Source organism: Oncorhynchus tshawytscha, linkage group LG20 (assembly GCF_018296145.1).
Source record: "Oncorhynchus tshawytscha isolate Ot180627B linkage group LG20, Otsh_v2.0, whole genome shotgun sequence".
NCBI classification, from domain to species: Eukaryota; Metazoa; Chordata; class Actinopteri; order Salmoniformes; family Salmonidae; genus Oncorhynchus; species Oncorhynchus tshawytscha.
The window spans coordinates 42,054,744-42,071,327 of NC_056448.1; the positions used below are offsets into that span (position 1 = coordinate 42,054,744).

Below are 16,584 nucleotides of genomic sequence, written 5' to 3' on the forward strand. Positions count from 1 at the left end.
TAACCCACTCTTGTCACCTAGCCCTCGTTGCACCGGTTCTCCTCTGCAACACACTCGAGAGCTACAGGGGGGTCAACATCAATGATGAGTGCACACTGCTACACCGTTCAAGCTGTGAGTTCTCTGGAACAGGAAGAATGGGGTGAAAAGTAGTAAGGCTAGTCATTATTGTGTCAAAAGTGAAGACAATATGCTTTTAATGGTGTTTCCCAGAACGCACAAAGGCATGAAATGGAATCTGGGAGGCGTGAGGCTCTTAACGGAAGCGTCTGCTACTGCTGCTGCTGCTTGCTCCTAATCTTTGAGTGTGGTGTATTCATTTGGAACAAATGACGGGAATATCTTCTAGACACTAGCTATCAGGAGAAACAATGTAAGGCGTTACTGGCCTTTAACCATAACTGCCGGTCTCCATATCAAGCCAGGGGCACACTATTACCTTCTGTGTTCTAGGATATGATAGTTCTGTTATGGTGTAGATGGATGGTGTTCTAGGATATGATAGTATGATAGTCCTGTTGGGGTGTAGATGGATGGTGTTCTAGGATATGATAGTATGATAGTCCTGTTGGGGTGTAGATGGATGGTGTTCTAGGATATGATAGTTCTGTTGTGGTGTAGATGGATGGTGTTCTAGGATATGATAGTTCTGTTGGGGTGTAGATGGATGGTGTTCTAGGATATGATAGTTCTGTTGTGGTGTAGATGGATGGTGTTCTAGGTTATGATAGTATGATAGTTCTGTTGTGGTGTAGATGGATGGTGTTCTAGGATATGATAGTTCTGTTGTGGTGTAGATGGATGGTGTTCTAGGATATGATAGTATGATAGTTCTGTTGGGGTGTAGATGGATGGTGTTCTAGGATATGATAGTTCTGTTGGGGTGTAGATGGATGGTGTTCTAGGATATGATAGTTCTGTTGGGATGTAGATGGATGGTGTTCTAGGATATGATAGTTCTGTTGTGGTGTAGATGGATGGTGTTCTAGGATATGATAGTTCTGTTGTGGTGTAGATGGATGGTGTTCTAGGATATGATGGTTCTGTTGAGGTGTAGATGGATGGTGTTCTAGGATATGATAGTTCTGTTGTGGTGTAGATGGATGGTGTTCTAGGATATGATAGTTCTGTTGTGGTGTAGATGGATGGTGTTCTAGGATATGATAGTTCTGTTGTGGTGTAGATGGATGGTGTTCTAGGATATGATAGTTCTGTTGTGGTGTAGATGGATGGTGTTCTAGGATATGATAGTTCTGTTGTGGTGTAGATGGATGGTGTTCTAGGATATGATAGTATGATAGTTCTGTTGGGGTGTAGATGGATGGTGTTCTAGGATATGATAGTTCTGTTGAGGTGTAGATGGATGGTGTTCTAGGATATGATAGTATGATAGTTCTGTTGTGATGTAGATGGATGGTGTTCTAGGATATGATAGTTCTGTTGTGGTGTAGATGGATGGTGTTCTAGGATATGATAGTTCTGTTGTGGTGTAGATGGATGGAAGTGGTGTGGATACCGCAAATTAAAGCCTGCCTCTTAAATGGATGTTTGTGCGTTTGTCCATCTTTTTACTATTTTACATTGTGTGTGTCAGATTTACGAAGCATTTTCCACAAAGTGCAAACAACAAAGTTCGGTAATTTTTCCCTGGGATGGATTGAAAAATAACTAAGCAAAACTATTCGATACATACCCCCCAGCTAGCATATTTGGTTCCTTGGAAGTTGTGAGAACGTATGTTTTTGTTTTCTCATTGATTGTGGGAACGAAGCCATTCGATTCCCGACTGTTGAAACAGAATGTCTTTTAAACACCTGAGAACAAAAATGTTGCATCTACTGGGAAGTTTATTTTTAGGTTGCAGGGATGTTCTTAGAACGTTTTACTCTGATTTCTTGACCGTTTTCCTGGGAGGTTTTATTAACACACTGAGATCGGAAATGTAAGAGTATTTTAAGGTAATTAAATAACATTCTGAGAACATTCTCTAAATGTTGTGAAAGTTTTCTTATGGTTATTTTTGAACTTTTTCTTATCGCTATGCTCAAAATGTAACGTTTGTTTTTGAGTTTTTTTAATAACTTCCTTAAAACATTCACGAATGTTTCAACAGTACTTCTAATAACACTGCTAGCTTATTTTAGGTTACATTTTGGAACTCCCAACACAGATACAGTGTGACACGTGGAAATTAATTTGCTTGGGCATAAATCATGCAAACAGTTTTTTGTTATTTTGACACAGCATCAGTGAGATTCGACTGTAGGATCTTCTGTTCTCTATCCCTGGAATTAGTCCACTGCGCCACCAGGATGGAGCTAGCATGCCATGTTTTTTTATGCAAACAAAGCTGTTCACATTAGTCTATTTAAACAGACCCCATTTCAAAGGAAACAAGCACTCATTAAGATCAGGTGTGGCCAGATAGTGGGCGTGGCCAACACATCTGATTGATAGTTTTGTAGACACTGAGAACAGAATGTGTTTGTTTTTAAATAACATTCTCCGAAATTAGTAAAATCATCCCAAAAAATGTTACATTCCCAGAATGTAGTAAATGTATGACATTAAATAGAACCACATGGGAACTAGGGTGAAATGTTTGTGGAAAAACTGATAATTCCCACAGAAGAGCGCTGTTTCTTAAAGTTCTGAACAATTAAAGAACATGCCTTTAAATAGAACCACAAGGAAACGTGTCGGAAACGTTATGCTGAAGTGCTGAAATTCCCACAGAAGAACATTGTTTCTTAACGTTCTCTGAACTATTTGAGAACATTCCCAATGTCAAACCGTTTGGATAATTTTCTTTTAACATTACCAAAATGTTAATTACATTTAACCATGTTTGAACTTTTAGGAAACTTTCTGTCAAAGTAATGAAATACCAAGAAAATAACGGTTACATTTTTTTTTTAATGAAGTTCTTTCAAATCTGCTGAAAATATTTCAAACCCAAGCAACTATTCTGCACCTGTTCCAAAAAGTTGTGGGAAAGTTTTATGCTAAATAACAATAGGACAACCACGCTCTCACCAAGCTCTAAGAAACATATGGTTCTCAGAACGTTCTGTGCTAGCTGGGCCAGTCTTCTTTAACATTTTAGGTTTGATTTATTCTCTACATTAAAAAAAAAAAATTCCTTTGAAAAAAGAAAAAAAAACTGCAAGCACAAAACTCTGCACCTGCCTGCACAAACCATAGCAAAGACGCAGTGTGTGTGTGTGTGTGTGTGTGTGTGTGTGTGTGTGTGTGTGTGTGTGTGTGTGTGTGTGTGTGTGTGTGTGTGTGTGTGTGTGTGTGTGTGTGTGTGTGTGTGTGACTCATCAATATTGTACCCACTGAGAGGGGCTGTATTGACCCAGTGCTGTTGTTTGGTTCTTTCAGGGACTGTGGGAGTGTCAAGGGGACCTGTGAGGACGAAGCCTCCATCATGTACGCCTGGGCCCGAAATGCCCCACCCACCAGGCTACCCCCAGGTACACAGTCTCTCTCTTTCTTTTTCCCTTTAATCTCTCTCTCGCCATTTCATCTTTCTCTCTCTCCTCCCAATCACTCTCTTTCTGCTTCATCTTTCTCTCTCTTTGTGCCTTCCATCTTTCTCTCCCTCCATCTTTCTCTCTTCTCCACCTCTCTCTCACTGGAGAGAGGAGATATCAGACTCTACCCCAGTGCTCTCTGGAGAGAGGAGAGATCAGACTCTACCCCAGTGCTCTCTGGAGAGGGGAGAGATCAGACTCTACCCCAGTGCTCTCTGGAGAGGGAGAGATCAGACTCTACCCCAGTGCTCTCTGGAGAGAGGAGAGATCAGACTCTACCCCAGTGCTCTCTGGAGAGAGAGAGATCAGATTCTACCCCAGTGCTCTCTGGAGATGGGAGAGATCAGACTCTACCCCAGTGCTCTCTGGAGAGAGGAGAGATCAGATTCTACCCCAGTGCTCTCTGGAGAGAGGAGAGATCAGATTCTACCCCAGTGCTCTCTGGAGAGGGGAGAGATCAGACTCTACCCCAGTGCTCTCTGGAGAGGGGAGAGATCAGACTCTACCCCAGTGCTCTCTGGAGAGAGGAGAGATCAGATTCTACCCCAGTGAGCTCTGGAGAGAGGAGAGATCAGATTCTACCCTAGTGAGCTCTGGAGAGAGGAGAGAACAGATTCTACCCTAGTGAGCTCTGGAGAGAGGAGAGATCAGATTCTACCCCAGTGAGCTCTGGAGAGAGGAGAGATCAGATTCTACCCCAGTGAGCTCTGGAGAGAGGAGAGATCAGATTCTACCCCAGTGAGCTCTGGAGAGAGTAGAGATCAGATTCTACCCCAGTGCTCTCTGGAGAGAGGAGAGATCAGATTCTACCCCAGTGCTCTCTGGAGAGAGGAGAGATCAGATTCTACCCCAGTGAGCTCTGGAGAGAGGGGAGATCAGATTCTACCCCAGTGCTCTCTGGAGAGAGGAGAGATGAGATTCTACCCCAGTGAGCTCTGGAGAGAGTAGATCCATGATTGGTAATCCTGCGGCTTTAGCCTGCGTTACTGTAATTGCTCTCCAATGAGTTCTTTCCTTATCAATGCATCTCATTCTTGCAGCCCTCACAGAGACCTTAATTACTTGTGCCTGTCTTTTTTTCTTTGTTTTTTTCTCTCCCAGATGTCGGTTTTAAAGTTGGAGGGAAATCCAGAATCACTTACTTTGTGCTGCAAATCCACTATGGGGATGTCCACGCTTTTAGTGGTGAGTGGTGATTGGTGATAAAACTTCAGTAGGGTTGCAAAATTCCCTGTAATTTCCCCAAAAATTCACAGGTTTTCTATAAATCCCGGTTGGAGTATTCCTGGAATCATGAGGGGAAAAGCAGGAATGACAGCGGTCACCAACCCTGGTCCTGGAGCTACACGCCATACAGGGGTCTGATCCAGTCCAGCATTAACACACCCTATTTAGCCAATCAATTAATCTGTTTTAGGGCTGAGTTGAAACAAAAGTCTGTGACCCATGTAGCCCCGCAGAACCAGATTGGGTGACCCCTAGCCCCGCAGAACCAGATTGGGTGACCCCTGTAGCCCCGCAGAACCAGATTGGGTGACCCCTGTAGCCCCGCAGAACCAGATTGGGTGACCCCTGTAGCCCCGCAGAACCAGATTGGGTGACCCCTGTAGCCCCGCAGAACCAGATTGGGTGACCCCTGTATTAAAAAAAGTGATGAATTCACCTAGACTGTAATATTGTGCCTGCTTTGTATTCAAATACAGTACCTGGTAATTATTGTACAGTTCATTACTCTCATAGTTAATATGTGTTTATCACCAAGCGTTTCCAGTTTTGTTTTATTCAGGCTTTCACGACCAGATTATTTTAATTAGGGACTCAAAACAGTTATTGTTCCCCCACAGCATTAAGTGGTTATTGTTCTCTTCCCCCACAATGAGCTCCCAAAAGACTCAACAGCAAACCTTTGTGTTGTTCCACGTTCGTTGCGACAGCTTCGCCCCCAGTGGCAGCTGAGAGAGAGTTCTTTCACTAAGTGGCCATTGATTGTGCATTGAGTGAGTCTGCTTCCCAAAGGGAACCCTATTCCCTATGTAGTGCACTCATTTTGACCAGGGCCCAATAGGGGAGTGTATTGGCATTAGAATACTACATTGGAGTGGATGTCTCTTCTCCCCAATATAAGTCAGGACAGGCACACCATAAAGGGGCTTTTCTTAGGGAAATGGCTGGGCTGCCTGATATTACTGGGCTGCCTGACATTACTGGGCTGCCTGAAATTACTGGGCTTGTCTGGAATGACTGGGCTGCCTGAAATTACTGGGCTGTCTGGAATGACTGGGCTGCCTGAAATTACTGGGCTGTCTGGAGTGACTGGGCTGTCTGGAATGACTGGGCTGCCTGATATTACTGGGCTGCCTGATATTACTGGGCTGCCTGACATTACTGTGCTGTCTGACATTACTGTGCTGTCTGACATTACTGTGCTGTCTGACATGACTGGGCTGCCTGACATGACTGGGCTGCCTGACATTACTGGGCTGCCTGACATTACTGGGCTGCCTGACATTACTGGGCTGCCTTGAGGCAGCATGCAAATGTTGCATGTCTATGACCCAAATCACAAACAATAGTTGGTTTGGTGGAAGACGCCAGTACTTTTACCTAGAAAACAAAGAGACGCTCAACAGATGTTTGAGGATAACGGTGTAGTTTATTACCGTAAAACAGACATTTGAGGATAATGGTGTAGTTAATTATCGTAAAACAGACATTTGAGGATAATGGTGTAGTTAATTATCGTAATACGGCAGGTAGCGTAGTGGTTAGAGCGTTGGTCCAGTAAACGAAAGGTTGATGGACTGAATCCCCGAGCTGACAAGGTAAAAATCCGTTGTTTTGCCCCTGAACAAGGCAGTTAACCCACTGTTCCTATGCCGTCATTGTAAATAACAATTTGTTCTTAACTGACTTGCCTGGTTAAATAAAGGTAAAACGTTTTTTTTTAAACAACAAAAAAACCAGACGCTTGAGGAAAATGGTGTAGTTGTTACCGTAAAACTTCAACTAAACGCGAGTCTCAAATAGCCCTTTTAGTAGCTGGGCAACTGCACACAACTGCTGGGTCTAAATGAATTGTTTAGGAGGTTTAATGTTAGTTGTTACGTTAAATAATTCAGTACTGACTCAAACAAGTGATGGCCAGTAAGAAACTGCTAGCCATTGGCTGCTAACAGCTGAGAGCTACTAGCTAACTGGCAAGCACAAAAACAGTCAATAACTTTGGGAGTGCAGAACTGAGAACTGTAATACCTGCTGTGTAGTCACAGTCAAGGAGGAGAATAATTATTCAGTCAAGGAAAGTTTTTATTTATTTTTAAAAACCTTTTTTTTAAATGGAGGCACACCAAGACAAAATAAGTGTGACACAGTGTGTAAATGATAACACATTCGTGCAGGAAATGAAGAAGTTGATTATAACGCTGGACATGAATGCTGGAATTAAACAATTAACTATGCAAATGAGTGCTCTCTGGGGAGTACAGATGTGTGTGTTGTGTGCCTGCCCACATGTATTAGAATGCAGACCAGCTTCTCAGGATTATTGTATGTTAATAGGCAGCTCCAGAAATAAACCCTATGGTATTGCTGTGTAGCCACAGGGGCAGGAGCTCTGGGGCTACAGCTAGCCGCCGCGGAGCTAGCTTACTTCAATGGGCTTGTCTGGTGTTTGCTTAAACCCCCCTGTGTAAACATGGCTAGCCTATTGGGTGGGAGGGACGACGACTCAATCTGTGTCCTAAATGGCACCCTATTCCCTAAATGGTGCACTACTTTCAACCAGAACCCTATGGGCCCTGGTCCAAAGTAGTGCACGGTGAAGATAATAGGGAGCCATAATAGTGCTGTAATTGAATAATGTATTACAGTGCTTTACAGTCGTAAAGGAACACCTGCAGTAGAGAGAGAATCGGACAGGGCTTCATCAAAACAGCATTCTGGGGTAGCCTAGTGGTTAGAGCGTTGGACTAGTAACCGGAAGGTTGCAAGTTCAAACCCCTGAGCTGACAAGGTACAAATCTGGCGTTCTACCCCTGAACAGGCAGTTAACCCACTGTTCCTAGGCTGTCATTGAAAATAAGAATTTGTTCTTAACTGACTTGCCTCGTGAAATAAAGGTAAAATAATAAAAATCGATAATTTGTTGTCGGCTAATTGCACGTTTTTTGTTTCAGACCACCATAGAGATTGCTCAGGACTTACCTTACGAATGACTTCCAAACCGTAAGTATTATATCAATTACCTGTAGTACATTTCCATATTTACAGGAAATACTATGTAATCATTTCCTGTCATTTATAACCATTGTAAATGTCTGCAGCTTCGCAGGCTAGTTGGATTGGGTTGGGACAGACACAAACAACCCAATTTGGGTGATTCATTCAGTTGAACAGAGAGAACATTTTACTTGTATTGGCCTGCGTCCCAAATGGCACCATATTCCCTTTATATTGCACCCCTTTTTAAAACATGGCCGATAAGGCTCTTGTCAAATATAGTGCACTACATAGGGAATAGGGGCCCCATTTTGGCATATGACCGATTAACCTACAATACTTATCTGTGGGCAGCATCATAAGTGTGATGTGAGTGGAATGATGTCCAACCCAGCACTTTGTATTGGCCCCTGAAACAACGGCTGAAATGGTGGATGAATACAAATGAAAAAGTATGCAATTTATGAAGAAAAAAAAGACTAGGATTTATTGTAGGCATTGGTTGAAGCTCAGTATTAACCTAAAATCTCCCTACCATCATATCTAAGCCAACATGAAGCAAATCTAGTTGAAAATGAGAAAATCAACTTGATTGGAACTGTCCGTACGTTACCGAGAACCACATATAAGATTTTTTAACAGGGTCGTTAACAATTTAGTTTTAAGAGTATTTATTGCGCCTACCTAGCTCAAATTCTAGATGTCGGATTAAAACGAGACTACAGTGTTCATAAAGTGACCATCGGACTTCACTAAATTTGTAGGTGCAACAGTTTATTACATTTATATTTTATCGATCTCACAAGCTCATTTCTGACCATTAAGAACCAATAACGTGCTACCTTTTTGTAGCATTTCTGACAATTTTGATTAGCTAGGTAGCTAGCTAGCTAATGTTAGCTTGATTGTACAAAGTCCAGCAGCTAGCCTCTGTAGCTAGCTAGCTAACACCAGTCAGCTGAAAGCTAGCTAGCTAACTAACAAACAGGCAAAGTAAGGTAGCTAGCTATTTTTGTTTATGGAAGGTTTGTTACACAAATAACTTCCGCCATTAGCAAGCTAGCTAGTTAGAGCCAGACAAAAACAGCTGAAGCTAGCTAATGATAGCTAGTTCATGTCCAAATGCCAGTCCTTTCCACAAAACATAGCTAGCAAGCTAACGTACATCAGTTCAAAACCAACCCCAAACTTTGGACAAATTGTCATGCTGCTAACTTACTATGCATGCAATGGGCTTTTGCAACACTAGCTAGCTACTCCATAGTCCAGGCAACAGTAAGAGCTAGCCACATTTCACTGTCTGACAGGACACAACTCAAACTGCTGAGAATTTGTTTTGCTGTCTGACGTTAACAGAGCCTCCTGGCTCTATTGTGCACTGACTGCAGTGTGCATGTGTATGCTTGCTATCATAAGAAAAACTCACCAGTTTAACATCTATAATATATTCCAGTATGCTCCTCCCCCTTGTCTTCATTACATGTTTTAATCATGTGTGCTGATCAACAGTGCCAAACTTACAACTCTGCCATTTGTTGGATATTTTTCAACTCTGCCGTGCACACCTGTGTGAAGCTAGCCACAATGAGGATTAGCCACAATAGTGGAATTTGCAGTTCGCCTTCAAATAAAAGTCCCCCATTTGAAAGTGATTCAAACTGATACAAATAGTTGAAAGGGAAAGGGGGATACCTAGTCAATTGAACAACTGAATGCATTCAACTGAAATTCCGCATTTAACCCAACCCCTCTGAATCAGAGAAGTGCGGGGGGCTGCCTTAATCGACATCCATGTCTTCGGCGCCCGGGGAACAGCCATATTTGGACTAGATAAAAAAAACATTTTAAGTGAGAATTGGCATTGGTCTGAAGCCGAAAATTAAAGAAAATTCACATGAGCACCAAAATGCCTATTTCAACCGTGCTCTACCAAGGTTTTCCAGCACACGGCTTTGACATACTACAGTAAGTAATTGTACTACAAACTATGTGTAAGCAGGTTGCTTGGGATTCAAACCTTCTCAATCAGCCTAATTCATACTCTTCAGAGGGATAATGAACTTTACACTGTCCTGCTATTACAATTATATATGGTGTATACTGGTGTATATATACAGAACCAGTCAAAATTTTAGACACAGCTACTCATTCCAGGGTTTTTCTTTATTTTTAAAACTATTTTCTACATTGTAGAATAAATAGTGATGACACCAAAACTAACACATATGTAGTAACCCAAAAAGTGTTAAAGTTATCAAAATATATTTTATATTTGAGATTCTTCAAAGTAGCCACCCTTTGCCTTGATGACAGCTTTGCACACTCTTTGCATTCTCTCAACCAGGTTCATGAGGTAGTCACGTTGAATGCATTTCAATTAACAGGTGTGCCTTGTTAAATGTTAATTTGTGGAATTTCTTTCCTTAATGCATTTTAGACAATCAGTTGTGTTGTGGGGGTGGTATACAGAAGGTCGCTCTATTTGGTAAAAGACCAAGTCCATATTTTAGCAAGAACAGCTCAAATAAGCAAAGAAAAACAAAAGTCCATCATTACTTTAACCTCTCTGAACCACCCATCCGGATCCGGTATAATTGTCATCAGCAACGCTGAATAGCATAGCGCCACAGTCAAATAATATTACTAGAAAATATTCATATTCATGAAATCACAAGTGCAATATTGCAAAACACATTTTAGCCTTTTGTTAATCCACCTGTTGTCTCAGATTTTGAAATTATGCTTTACAGTGAAAGTAATACAATACAATGACATGTTTAGCTAAAATGACATGTCAATGACATGCTTTTCTAAAATAAAGGTATAGTGAAATACAGTCATGCACCACATTACTACAAGACAAAACAGCTCAATCAAGCCTAATGGTCTTGTCAGTGTGAAAGCAAAGCTTGCATTCAAAGCAAACATGAAAAGGTAGCAGAATGGCATAATGTCTTACTGTGGTGTGTGAGGAATCCAATACTTTAAAAACACTTCTTAGGGATAGCCCCCATTTTAAATTTTTTTCCCTAAATGACATACCCTAATCTAACTGCCTGTAGCTCAGGCCCTGAAGCAAGGATATGCATATTCTTGGTACCATTAGAAAGGAAATACTTTGAAGTTTGTGGAAATGTGAAAGGAATGTAGGCGAATATAACACAATAGATCTGGTAAAAGACTATATAAAGAAAAAAACAGCCTTTTTTTCAACCACCATCTTTGAAATGCAACAGAAAGGTCCCTGTTCCAGCCACCTCTCTGGTTGTAATTCCAATGGTGTCCACAAGATGGCAGCAGTGTACGTGCAACGTTTCAGATGGATAACTTGAAGTATGAGCGAACTACATGACATTTAGTGTAAAGTCACCCAGGTACATTTGGGCAAATCGTGAAGGAGACATTTGCATTCATATGACATTTTTTCTGCAAGAATATCGTCAAATCTGTATACTTGGACTTCGATTCAGCTTTTCCAGTATTAGTAGACATATCATAAGTTCAACATTTGCTAAACAACCAGTTTTCATAACTTTATAACTCTGAATATTCTTATAATTTTTGTCCAAAAGGAAAAGGCATGCTGTCGCACAAGGTTAGTAGTTACATTTTACGACAGATACATGATTTTCGGATGCTGCTGTAAAGCCCAGCTCATTGGCTCTCTAGCTAGCTTTGTTTGACCCCAATTGGTGCTTATTTGACAAAGTTAGTCATTCAAGTGAAGACCGCCCGCGTCATCGGCGTGCCATGGAGCCGCTCTCTGACCAGATATGGTGTCCTATAGGATATACTACACCACTAATTATATAGTGAAGTCTCGTTACGTTCTAGGATCTCGGAGGAATACATACGAACGTGATTTGACTGGTTGAAACAACATTTAGGGTTAGATTTTCAAAGATTCCTTTCTTTGCAAATTGAGCGAGTGGAAATACAAAATCGATCGTGCATGCTATAGGGAACTTTTTAGGTTATGAAAAAGGATTTTATCTAACAAAACGATACTTCATGTCATCTCTGGGACCTTTTGGATGATAAATCAGAGCAAGATTTCAGAATGTAAGTACACATTTCACCTTCAGAGGTGAATTTTACAAACCTATTGCAGTGAAAAAAGTGTTTTGTTGTTAGGCGCTCAAACAATAGCATGGCATTTTTTCACAGTAATAGCTACTGTAAATTGGACAGTGCAGTTATATTAACAAGAATTTAAGCTTTAAGCTGTTTGAGAAGGTTTAAATCCTAAGAAACCTGCCTACATATAGTCTGAAGTAAAATGCCAACATAGCTACTGTAGTAGGTTAAAGCTGTGTGCTGGAAAACCTTGGTAGAGCATGGGTGGAATAGACATTGTGGTGCTCATCTGAATTTCCTTTATTTTTTGGCTTCAGACCAACGCCTATTCTCACTTAAATCGTAGTTTCTGTTTTTTAATTTATAAATCGTTTCTGTACCTTGTGCTGTCAAAGAGAAAAGACATTATTGAAACGGGTCATTGACCGAAGTTAAACGTTTTGTACTGTTCCACTGTTTCCTCTGAGTGATGGAATAAGAGGTGGCTGATGGATAAAGGTGCCGGCTCCGGTCTGCTTCCTCCTTTGTCTCCATACTCCAGTTTCACTCCACTGCCATACTACTGGATGGGCACATTTATTGTCTGTAGCAGTCTGTCTCCATTCTGGCTCAAATTAGAGGGAGTAATGTCTATCTATGGTGTCCTGGGAATAACAAATTATAGCAGTCTGTTGCCATTCTGGCTCACAAGATAGGTTTCCATCCAATTGGCGACCGATTTTCATTCTAAGATCTGCGTAAAAGCAATATTTCCCTCCAGAGATGTTTCCATCAAATGTACTTGTTGTCGATAAAAGGCTGTGCATGATGACGTAGTGCACATTAAAACTAAGAACTTTTGTGTTTAAATTCCCATGTACGGAATAAACATATAGGTTAAATTGGTTTCCATCAATGCAAGTTAAATGGGAATCCATCAATACAAGTTAAATGGGAATCCATTGCATTTTCAACTCTACTGATGTTTTTTCCACTATAAATGTTGCATCATATAGCGAATGTGCCCATTTTGGTCTCTCCAGCCAAAACCTCGCAGATACAATGTGGGTATAGCATACATTATGAGATGATTATGGATAAGAGGGAGATCATTTTTAATTGTCAAACGACAGCCAAGCATTGATCATCATGTCACCAGAAAAAGACCCTTGATATTTATTGGAAAGGAGCTTCAAGCTCATCACGGTGCACTTTGATCACCCTGTGAAGTTCATCATCATGTATTTAATCTGTAGCCTAATAAACTGTATGCTTTCCCGAGCTCTCTACCTGCTCCACTGATTCACTACAGCCGCGTCGATGAGAATGGGGACGTGCTCAGTCCTCCTTTTCCTGTAGTCCACAATCATCTCCTTTGTCTTAATCACGTTGAGGGATAGGTTGTTATTCTGGCACCACACGTCCAACCTAACGTGGTACTATCCACCCTGTTTAATGTCAGTATAAAACAGACTTCAGAACAGTGTCCACTAACGTGAAACTCTCCATCCTGTTTAATGACAGTGTAAAACTGACTTCAGATCAGTGACCACTAACATGACACTATCCATCCAGCTAAATGTCAGTGTAAAGCTGACTTCAGATCTGTGTCCACTAACAAACTATCCACCCTGTATAGAGTCATTGTAAAATAATCTCACCACCTGTTGACTCCAGATCAGTGTTTGACTTAGCCTCTTTGTCTATTCTCTTTCCACAGACAGCCCTTCATTGCTGGCATGTATCTGATGATGTCTGTGACCACCGTCATCCCTCCAGGAAATAAAGGTATGTTGTCTGTGTATCTGTCTCTGTGTATCCGTCTGTGTGTCTGTATGAGTTCAGAGAGGCCACTCCACTCACTGTGTGCAGCACAATGCTTGTCCAATCCCCCTCTCCCCATTACGTTGTCAGGACATACATTCAATTTCGGCAGTTGACTACTTCCACCGGAAAACATTTATTTTGTCATTACAAGTCAGTGGGACATGGGAATGAGGGAATTTATCACTTTGAGATAGCTAGCCCCCCCCCCTTCCCCCGTCTGGGTCATTTGCACAAATGTATTTGTGTTGTCGTTGGTCCAGGAGGCAGTAACAGTAGTTAATTTATTTTCTATGTGGTAATGGCTTGTAAAGCTTGGGAGCTATTTTGAACCTGTTTTTTGTTTGCTGCTGTTGTTGTCAGTATCATATTTATCCGCAAGACATCAGCAGCAGTTAAGGAAAAATACCAGCGTATCATGTAGGCTACGTGATCCACGATGATGTGTTTTCCCTTTTCCTTGTTTTGTAAATGGACGTTAAATGGATGTTTCGCTAATGTTTTCTCATTGCATTGGGTACCGCAGCACCAAGTCTAGGACCAAAAGGCTCCTTAACAGCTTCTACCCCTAAGCCTTAAGACTGCTGAACATTTAATCAAATGGCCACCGGACTATTTACATCGACTCCAGCCGACGCTTGGCATTGCGCATGGTGATCTTAGGCTTGTGTGCTGCTGCTCGGGCATGGAAACTCATTTCATGAAGCACTCGACAAACAGTTTTTGTGCTGACGTTGATTCCAGAGGCAGTTTGGAACTCGGTAGTAAGTGTTGCAACCGAGGATAGACTATTTTTACGCGCTACGCACTTCAAGACTGGGCGGTCTCGTTCTGTGAGCTTGTGTGGCCTACCACTTCGTGGCTGAGCCGTTATTGCTCCTAGACGTTTCCACTTCAACATAGCAGCACTCACAGTTGACCGGGGTCAGCTCTAGCATGGCAGTAATTTGACAAACTGACTTGTTGGAAAGTTGGCATCCTATTATGGTGCCAGGTTGAAAGTCACTGATCTCTTCAGTAAGGCCATTTTACTACCAGTGTTTGTCTATGGAGATTGCATGGCTGAGTGCTTGATTTTATACACCTGTCAGCAACGGGTGTGGTTGAAATAGCCATATCCACTCATTTAAAGGGGTGTCCACATACTTTTGTATATATAGTGTATGTGTATTTTCTGTATGCTGATGCAGTTGTTGAATAGAGCATTTCAGATTAGTCATCTGGCCTATTCATCTGTGTGTTTTTGATTCCTTCCACAGTTACAAACGCAGACGTGGCTTGCACTTATAACTCATATCCCATATACCCGTTTGCCTTCAGAACCCACACGCACAAGCTTGGTAAGCAGCAGATTTCATACGTTTCTTATTTTATGAGAAATCAGAATAATTTATTAGCAAATTGTCATGCAAATGCCATAACTGCTGCATCAAAATCAAGCATTTTTACCTGCATATATCGCGAAAACACTGATTCTATGACATACAGTAACATACCGATTTTGTTTAGGTCATTTGTTTTCTACTGAAGTAATCTGAATTGATTCCTAATTGGTTTTGCCGTCTCCTATCCCAGGACAAGTTGTCAGTGGTTACAGGATTCGAGACGGGAAGTGGACTCTGATTGGACGACAGACTCCTCAGTTACCACAGGTAGGTGTCTGGCCATGTCACAGTTATCTCTGCTCCCTCCAAAAGTGTTGCACTTGTTCATGTCCCTTCACTGATTTCAAAGGTAATGACTGGTATAAGTAATATGGTGGAAACTCCCACTAGCCCATGCCTTCACCAATCCAATTTTAAGACTTGTGGGCAGTAGTGAACGAGTGCATCAGATATTATTACAGGGATTTTTCTGTCATTGTGGTCCAAACAGTGTAAAAAATTTGTTTTTTAAACGCCGGAAAAACGCTTTGTCTAAACGTAAACCAGGTAGAAAAGTTAATGTAACTCTTATCATTTTTTATATTATAATTTTTGAGAACTTACAAACTCCAAAATAAAATCTCGACAGACAGGGAGAATTGAAAATGATCAAACCAATGAATTTAGCAGTATTGAATTTGTTATTATGTTTGGGCAAAAGAACACAGCATTAGTCATGGCAAAATGCATAAAATTGCAGTCAATGTTTTTATTTGTTGGCTTTATTGTAGGCGATTTTTACATAGTGGCAATAGAAGTTACTTTTAGATTTGTATCATTTTCATTTAGATATACAATTTTTTTTCTTCTTCTGGTTAGGCTATATTGATCTCTGGCTCACTCTTTAGTAATTTGTGTGGCTACATTTTTTAATCACAGTGCTTAAAGCATCATACAAGCTCAGTAGCCTACATATAGTTCATTTTATTCAAACAGGGTGTATTTATATATGGAAAAATACATGTTTTAATATTTTCGACCAATTGATTGAATAGCCTACTCAAGAGAGATAGGCTATTCAATCATAGCCTACTCAAGAGAGAAAACTTAGCTAGACTGTGGTTTTACTATTAAACTCTATGCTGCTATTGTTTTTAATTTCGTAAAAGCAGCTTGTGTTTCTTAAGCAGGCAAAGGGTATGTAACTAGAAGGCTGGTGGTGACTTGTTAGCTACGGGGAAGCAAGAAAGTCGCTTGGAAAGCTGACAATGATGGTGATGATGGTTGCTGTGGGTATGGGTGGGTGTGTGTGGGCTTTCCTGACTTGAATTGAAACTGTACTTAAAAAAGTATAGGCCTAACTAACTCTAGTTCTTGATTAGCAGGCTGCTCAGTCGGTCTTCTCTACTCATAGCTTCAGTCTGTGCTAGTTAACAGTGGGCTATTGCGTGCAGTCACTTCCCTTCCTCTCTGCCTCCTTCCCTTCCTCTCTGCCTCCTTCCCTTCCTCCCTTTCTCCCTCCTTCCTCACCCTCCTTCCCTTCCTCTCTGCCTCCTTCCCTTCCTCTCTGCCTCCTTCCCTTC

General features: G+C 41.3%; 1 protein-coding gene across 5 annotated transcripts in view; it reads left to right on the forward strand.

The window, feature by feature from the left end:
- pam (peptidylglycine alpha-amidating monooxygenase) overlaps positions 1 to 16,584 on the forward strand; it is a 126,973-nt gene that overhangs the window by 40,080 nt on the left and 70,309 nt on the right. For all 5 annotated transcript variants that reach the window (XM_024381497.2, XM_024381501.2, XM_024381498.2 and 2 more), the window contains exons 7-12: positions 3,388 to 3,479; positions 4,641 to 4,724; positions 7,715 to 7,763; positions 13,534 to 13,601; positions 14,897 to 14,977; positions 15,213 to 15,289. In XM_024381497.2, the coding sequence (XP_024237265.1) occupies positions 3,388 to 3,479; positions 4,641 to 4,724; positions 7,715 to 7,763; positions 13,534 to 13,601; positions 14,897 to 14,977; positions 15,213 to 15,289 (451 nt within the window). The remainder of the gene's footprint in view (positions 1 to 3,387; positions 3,480 to 4,640; positions 4,725 to 7,714; positions 7,764 to 13,533; positions 13,602 to 14,896; positions 14,978 to 15,212; positions 15,290 to 16,584) is intronic.